This window comes from Prosopis cineraria, unplaced genomic scaffold, assembly GCF_029017545.1.
Source record: "Prosopis cineraria cultivar Desert tree isolate PC_DT_omini unplaced genomic scaffold, ASM2901754v1 PC6, whole genome shotgun sequence".
In the NCBI taxonomy this organism is placed as follows: Eukaryota; Viridiplantae; Streptophyta; class Magnoliopsida; order Fabales; family Fabaceae; genus Prosopis; species Prosopis cineraria.
In genome coordinates, this window is record NW_026555337.1 from 34,168,913 (window position 1) to 34,177,496 (window position 8,584).

An 8,584-nucleotide genomic window follows, 5' to 3' on the forward strand; every position below is an offset into this window, starting at 1 on the left:
ATATATAGATTATCAAAAGACGGGGGGAAAGGACCCATATATATGAAGGACAAAAAACTATATGAGGAATGGAAATGTCCTTCCAGCAGGGCACAATAGCCATTACAAAAGAAAGCTAATTAACAATGGAAAATTCTGTCGCTAATAAGTGAAATTTTTTTTTTTTGCTAATCTTGTTGGTAAAAACACCATTACTATTTGTTACTGATGAAAATTTCTATTTGTCACTAATTAGCAACAAAATTAGTGACAAAATTGCATTCCGTAGCTAATTAGTGATGAAATAGTGATGGAAAATTTTCATTACTAAACAAGAATAAACTATTCCAATTTTGCGATGGATGCATATTCCATCGCTAACTTATCACAAATTTTCCAATGAACTTATTCTGTCTCAAATTTTTAGGCTGACAAAAACATCAATGCCACATCACTTGATGGATCAATGCCACATCACCATCACCTCATCACCCAGTTGATCAGTATCACCTCATTGCCACATCACTAGCATGTCATTTGTCATTGTCATGTCAAATATTGTTACTTTCAATTGTGCCTTGGCCAAGCTCGAACTCGCAACCTCACACCCCTTAGTGCCTTTGTGTCCACCTTATTAATTGTTAGTTGAGCTAAAAGGAATTTTCAATCTTAATTGATAAATTAAATATATAATATTTAACCACACACATATATTAATAAATATATTATTTATTTAACATTATATTTATGAATATGGTGAAATTAATTTTTATATAATAATTATTTTTATTATATTTTATTTTAAAAAATTATTTTTTATAATAAATTTAATATTAAATTGAACATTATTTTATTATCATAATATATTATATTATAATTGTATTTATATAATATATAATTTTTTAAATTTCTAATTTTTTATTTAATAATATTTTTTATTTTTATTTTTATTTTCAAATAAGAATAATAAAGTATACAGTTTACCTTGGGAGGGGAATAATAGCTGGAAACAGTTGCTAATACCCCATAGGCTGAGGAGCAAGAGGAGGAATTCGCCCGAGGAGGGGTTCGCGTCAGATTAGTTAGTTGGTGAGACATAGATGTAGAAGGATCCGTTTGGGAAGTAAGAAGCCCCCTTGACATCTCTTCATCTGCAAAGAATTCTTGATGGAGAAACATAGAGACAAAAGACTGATCTTATTGATTGTGAACCAATATAAGGTTATTTACATAGAGGGATAGAAAAAATTGCAAAAAACTGAACAATTGTACAATATCTATCTTATGTAACATGTTGGACTCCTGACGTATGTGAAGAAGTGTGGTTCATTTGATAAATTCCAACCTCTCTATTTATTTCTGAGATGTTTGGATTTTTCTATAAGAATAATTTAAAATAGTAAATTATTTTAAATTATAATTTTTAAATTATTCATTTATAGCATAATAATAAATTATTAAATAAATTATTTGTAAATATATATTATAAATAATAAAATAAAGTTAAAATTTTTTTTGATGGAATAGCAATGGAATTATGATAGAAAGCTCTCTGACATATTTTTTTATCACAAATTCCATCACTAAATTAAAATAAGATATTCTAAAAATTAACAATAAGATTTTCTATTGGTAAATTCCATCATTAAATTATTTCTAATAGATTAGTGAAGAATAATGATAGAATTTTAGTGACAGAATGTTTTACGTCACTAAATTCCATCGCTAATTCGCTATTTTTTATAGTGAACTATCTCATAGTCACCTATTAGTTTCTCAATGTTAGAAATATCTTGAGAGGATTCAGCACGGTTAGAAGGTACCTATTTAGAAAGTACTTGTTCAGGTCTCTTTTGTCACTTCTCTTGCTTCTTCTTCTTGTTAGCCCTACACAATCTTTAAATTTCCTTGTTAGAAAGGCTCAATTCAGCTTTAAAGAAGTCTTTAGAAAAACAAATATGCACAATATAGGGGAGAAATAAAAATAGGAAATAGCAACAAAGAACAATGCAGCTAAAAAGAAAATAATAAAGTTATTTATTCTCCCTAGCAATGGTGCCAAAACTTGATTAGACTACGCAAGTGTACATGATCAATATATTTGAACTTATTAAATAATAATTGACTAAGAAAACTAAATAATAAATTGAAATAATTAAAACAAAACAAGGAAAGAATTAATCAGTGATTCACTCAATAATGAAGCGTGAAGGATTGGGTTCACCTATCGGGGTATCCTACTCTTACTCACCAAAACTATTCCTGCTCAATTATAGCGACAATCATTATGAAAATGACTTAATTATCTTCCAGCAAATTAAGTTGTATTTAATTAAAGTCAAATTAGCATAAACTAATTTTAACCCTTTAATTAAACAATTAAGTTATAATTAATGCTGCCACAAACTCCTAGATTATTCCTAATCTAGTTTATGATTACTTTCCTAAGCCTAGGCTCACTTGTCTCCTTCTAGTATGTCGAGCGATCCTATGGATAGAGAATATACTGATTAGATATAAACTCAAATATGAAAACAAAGAGAAGAAAATGTAATTGATAAAATACTCAAAAAGAGTCATAAAACATTAAATCCAAAGCCACAGGAATAAATGGTAAAGCGAGAAAAGAGTAGAAAAATCCCAGCTAGGCTACACCCTATCCTGACTGGCGAACTAAAAAATAGATATAAAATCAGCCACAACAATCCCCAAATCCATCAAACCATGAAGCAAAGAACAAAGATGAGAATAAAAAATCACTCATAGATTACATAGATAGCTCTCAAGCTCCATACTCAGCCTTCCGAATTACTTCCTAGAGAATGAATGTCCTCCTCATGTGTTTCTAGGGCCTATATATATATATATATATATTTTTCCCGCACCTTAAAGAGCCATAATCTTGATGCTTTACATCTCTCTTTGGTGAAGTCTGATGGTCCATGCTTATTCTGGTTGAATTTGAGAGCCATCAACATGTGAATTTTCTCTATTTGCACACAATCATGCATAGGAATTTGGATTCAGTGACTAGAATTAATACAGGTATTGAGTGCCTATACCATCTAAACCATTAAAATATAAATCAACGATTCAGATAAATTCACTCATTTATTAATCTTAAGTGAAATATAAATTCATAACCATTGATCTAGATTTTAATGGTTCAAATGATACAGGCATTCAATACCTATATTAAATACAGTCATTGAATTCAAATCTCATGCATGGAGCATTCCCATCCGCACATGGACGAGAGGTGGATGCGTGTCTTTAAATGCAACTTTCATCTGTAGTGGGACGTGGTTCCATTAATCTTGTCCTCACGCGGTCGTAACTCGAAAGGGGGAATTCCCCTTTTTGGTCTGCAAATGGTTGAACTTCTTCTTGATTTATCCATCCTCAGATGAAGATTGTTGAACCTAATGCTGAATTCTCTTATTTTAGTCACATTTTTTGGTCCTTTTCCTTCTTTTCCTTTATTTTGACATATAATAATTCGGTGAGATTATATGAGTTATTTTTCCTTCAATTTATCATAATTAATTGGTATATTTAAGTCTAAAAGTCCACAAAAATCACATAAATAAAGGGTTTATCGGGCATTGGGTGAGCTAACTGGAGACCATGGGAAGTATCTTGGCATCCCCCTCCTTTATAAGGGGCTGTTTGGTTGGAGGAAAAAAATTTCCCCTCTCCTCCCCTTCCAAAATCCCCCCCCCAAATTGGGGGAATCCATCCCTCCCCATCCCTCCCCCTCCTCGCTCCTCCTCCTCCTCCCCCTCCTCGCTCCTCCTCTCCCCTCACCTCCCTTCCCCTTCATCCCCTCCCCTCCCCTCAAACCAAATGCAATCTAAGAGTCTCCTATAATTATTTCAAGCCTATCTTGTGTAAAGTGCAGAAGAAGTTATTAGCCATCCTTATTCTTTTGCTAGGGAGGTTCATTTGATGAAGAAATCTTTTTGCATCTTTAATCATTCTCCACCTGACTTTATCTTAAAAGCTGAATCATTGATTTCGCTCTCCTTTTGTTTTGCGCCTAGTTTGTTGTACTATTTATGTATGTGCAATTATTGAATGAATTTCGATGTTTGATTCCAAAAATCACACAAAAATATAAGTCAAGATTTTTCACCAGAATCATCATCAGAAGAGAGGAATCAGGAGAACTACACATATATCCTTAGATATTTTCAAGGTTAAATGTATTAGTCTAATATTTTTTTTCCCCATTAGAAAACGTGAAAAATTCGTAAATGGCGTGAGCTGTAAACCAAAAAGTAATGTTAGATATCCATATCATCATATGGAAATAGGAAAAATGACAATTAAGTCCCAGAATTTTCAATTAATAACAGTTATGTCTCCAATAAAATTTAAAAAAAAAAGAAGTTAAAAATATCAATCCAAAAATTACAAACTCAAGAGTTTCAATTATAAATAAATATTTAAATATCAAATATAATTCTTATTTTGTAAGAATATTTTTTATTTGTAACTGTTGGAATTGATATTTACAATTTATTTTTAAAAAAATTTATTTAATACTTAACTGTTATTAATTAAAAATTCTAGCACCTAACTGTGACACTCCCATGAATATATACTGGAAACCAAGTCTGGGTCCCATATCTCACAACTAGGATATGATACTCGGATTTGGATCACATGCGTGTCCTAATTACACGCATTGAATGAGTGTCTCCATGTGGCAAAATTATATGCTCTCAATATGATCAACGGTTTTAAGAAACTTTACCGCCACAAAAGCTTGCAACACTGAATTTGATTCCCTTTTTTGGGTCGAATGCCTTCATTATTCGGTGCCGAGATGAAAGAGCGTAAACACCGACGACTTTCAGGGTCCCAAATCTGACAACACCATCTTCCTTCGGCCTTAGCATTGGAGGGTTTCCAGATCTGAAAAAGCCGACCAAATCAGTGTCAAGCGAGTGCTCTCTTCATCTGAGCAAACTAATCAAAGATCATCAACGCTTAGTTCTCAGTTCAGCCTTGGTAGGAACTAAGACTGATTGAGATTCACATGCATAGACAAAAAGCGTCATGAAGCTAAATTCAATTTGTTGGTGCGATCCATTTGTATAAATGGAAGATGCAAAACAGAGCACACAACATCACAAGGTTAATTAGAGGGCACTTTCATTATTTATTAGGAAAAAGGTCCACGTTCAAGGGCGTCGACGAGATAGAAGAATAGGACACGACAATGTTGAAGAAAACTCCACTTGGCATGGATTGCAAAGGAACACAGAGTATAGCAAAGTAGATGGCGTGCAAGATGATTGTTTAAGAAAGTTAAGAGAGAGAGAAGGATTAAGTGAATGCCGAATTTGACTACACAAAAATCTTTGCAGCCATTGACTGTATTAAAAGCATATGATTTTGCCACGTGGAGACACTCATCCAATGCCCGTAGCTGAGACACTCATGGGATCCAAATCCTATGATACTCTCGGCATTCTCTCTCTAAAAATAACTCCTCTCGTCAGCGCCCTTTTATCATCACAGATCCATTATTTGCAGTTTTATTGCGAAGATTCTATAATGATGAAGTTTTCACTCCTGCCCATCATTGTATTTCTCACAGTGAGTAGCTTCCACTTAATTATTCCTTTCTTATTTTCATTTTTTATATGTTGATAATTACATATGAAATAATGTTTATAGGTTGAGCTTGGAGCTGCACATGCTTCCTTAAGTCCTGAACTTTATTGGAAGTCCGTGCTTCCCACTACTCCCATGCCTAAATCCATCACAGATCTCCTCCACTCCACTGGTTAGTATTGTTACAATTTCAACATTTACATCACCAATACAATAGGCTTCTTTGAAAGTGCTTTAATGCATTTAATGTTGGCAAGTGATCAGGTGGAGGCACTGCAATCCATGTTAGGGGCAAAGACAGCACTAAAGCAGGCTTCATAAAATATGCTAAGGCCAGCGATAAAGCTGCCTTCCAAAACTATGCTAAGGCCAGTGATAAAGCTGCATTCCAGAACTATGTTAAGGCGAGTGGCAAAGCTGCCTTTCAAAACTATGTTAAGGCCAGTGATAAAGCTGCCTTCCAAAACTATGCCGAGGCGAGTGGCAAAGCTGCCTTTCAAAACTATGTTAAGGCCAGTGATAAAGCTGCCTTCCAAAACTATGCTGAGGCGAGTGGCAAAGCTGCCTTTCAAAACTATGTTAAGGCCAGTGGTAAAGCAGCTTTCCAAAACTATGTTGAATCCGAAACCCAAGCCCATGAAAACCCCAACGCAGCTCTAATCTTCTTGGAAAAGGACTTGAAGTCGGGTCATAAAATGAACTTGCAGTTCACGCAGACCTCTAACCAAGCTTCCTTCCTACCTCGTGAAGTTGCAAAATCCATTCCCTTTTCTTCAAGCAAGGTAGTTTCAGATTTATCCTACCGTACACATGCACACACGATCCATTGATAATCTGAAAAAAGAGATCTAACCATGGTTATTTGCTAACTTATATAATTCATTTAATTATTTTTTATGGTTAAATGGCAAACTGACCTTTAAACAATAAATCCAAGAGTGCTTGGGACCTAAACTTATTTTTGGTGCAATGTTTTCCTTCAATATTTCAAAATGGTTCAATATTGTTCTTATCATTAACAAATATTAGTTTTGACTGTTAATTGATCAAAAAATTATAAAAAATGACATAAAAATTTACAAAAAAAGACCGAGAAAATTTTCTCTTGATCCATTTTTGTAATTTTTTGTCATTGGTTGTAATTTTATAGTCCTTTTCTGCAATTTTTGGTAATGTTTGAGGTTCTTTTCTTTAATTTATTAATCACATAACGATTAAAGTTAACTTTTATTAACGATAAAGGTGGCATTGTACTATTTTTTAAAGTTGAAAAACATTGTATCAAAAGTAAGTTTAAAGTTCCTAATGGTTTTGGACTTATATAGTTTAAAGATGAAATTGCCTTTTGATCCTATTTTTTGTTTGTTACTTAACATACAGATGGCTGAAATATTGAACAAGTTTGGTGTAAAGCCTGGGTCAGAAGATGCTGACGTTATGAAAAATACAATTAAAGAGTGTGAAGAAACTGCAAGCATTAAAGGAGAGGAGAAATACTGTGCGACATCATTGGAATCCATGGTTGATTTCAGCACTTCCAAACTTGGGAAAAACGTGGAAGCTTTGTCCACTGAAGTGAAGAAGGAAACAAAGATGCAAGAATACACAATAACTCATAATGGAGTGAAGAAGGTGGGAGAGGCTAAAGTGGTGGTGTGCCACAAGATGGATTATGTGTATGCTGTGTTTTATTGTCACAAAATAGAGACAACAAGAGCTTATACGGTGTCATTAGAGGGGGCTGATGGGAGCAAAGTGAAAGCGGTATCTGTTTGTCACACAGACACATCAGAGTGGAACCCAAAACATCTAGCCTTTCAAGTGCTAAAAGTGAAGCCAGGAAGTGTTCCTGTGTGCCACTTCCTTACTCAAGAACAAATTGTGTGGGTTCCTAAACAAACCTGATCGAGCATCAATCTCTATGCTACGCTTGATAATGAAAATGCATGGTGAAACTCACAAATTTTGTGTGGATTAATATTGCACTACTTTATCTCTCTCCTCTTGATCAAGACTAGCTAGTTATGATTGATAATCCATGTCTCACTCAAATAAGATCGTTATGGTGCATATAAAAGTAAGATATCTGTGCAATTAAGATCTTTATGCATGTAAAAGTAAGACCTCTAAGCAGGTATGTTTGAAGAAGGCGTGTGTCGTGTTTTGTGTTATAGTTCTGATATCAATAAAACATCATGTTCGCATGTATTTAATAACAAAGGAATCAACCTCATAGTTTGCTAATTTTAAGTACTACAAAATACTAATTTAATAATATAATTGTTGCTTCAATTATATAAAGAAATGAAGTAGTGATAAATTGAATGATAAATCTTAAATAAAAAATAAAATATAGTTATTATGGTGTTACTTATAAATTGTTGCTGACTCCATATTAAGAAAAAGAATATTTTTTAATGTTTTATTAAGAAATCAATTCTAATTAATGTTACATCATATATAATATAGAATGCTATATTACATTATATACATATATATAGTTTTTAATTATCTAATATTTTAAGTGCACAGTTGGCTTGTGTTTAATAACAGAATAATCAACTACATATACATAGTTTACCTTTCTCAGCCATTTGGCTAAAATCAAGTGAACTATATATATAGTGTTTTTGTTTGTTTGCTTGTTTTGGGAATAACGGACAATTTATTGGAAACATCAGAAGTCCGTACAAACAAAGAGCCCACGTAAAACACTAATGGGCCCATCTGAAAACAACATGAAAACATAACAAAGGAAAAAAGCCCTCTCTTTTCTGATGTAGTTATAAAAAAAAAAAAAACAGTCCCTCAAAGAACTGGACCATGGGAAACCCACCCACATGCAAAATCACATACCTGCTAAAATGAAGACCTGCAAGCAGTGGCAGATAAAATTTCAGTTATGACCCCGACATTTAGATAAAATTTCAGTTATGGCCTCCCCGTGTGATGATTTCTGGATTCATCCCTGTCTACAAGC

At 33.3% G+C, this 8,584-nt stretch overlaps 1 protein-coding gene across 1 annotated transcript; it reads left to right on the forward strand.

Moving 5' to 3' along the window:
• The first annotated feature begins 5,391 nt into the window (after nucleotides 1-5,391).
• Nucleotides 5,392-7,752, forward strand: LOC129314417 (BURP domain-containing protein 3-like). The gene is made up of 4 exons (XM_054957861.1): nucleotides 5,392-5,586; nucleotides 5,668-5,776; nucleotides 5,869-6,386; nucleotides 6,985-7,752. Exons 1-4 carry the CDS (start codon nucleotides 5,407-5,409, stop codon nucleotides 7,507-7,509), a joined length of 1,332 nt encoding a protein of 443 aa, XP_054813836.1. The 5' UTR covers nucleotides 5,392-5,406; the 3' UTR covers nucleotides 7,510-7,752.
• The last annotated feature ends 832 nt before the right edge of the window (nucleotides 7,753-8,584 follow it).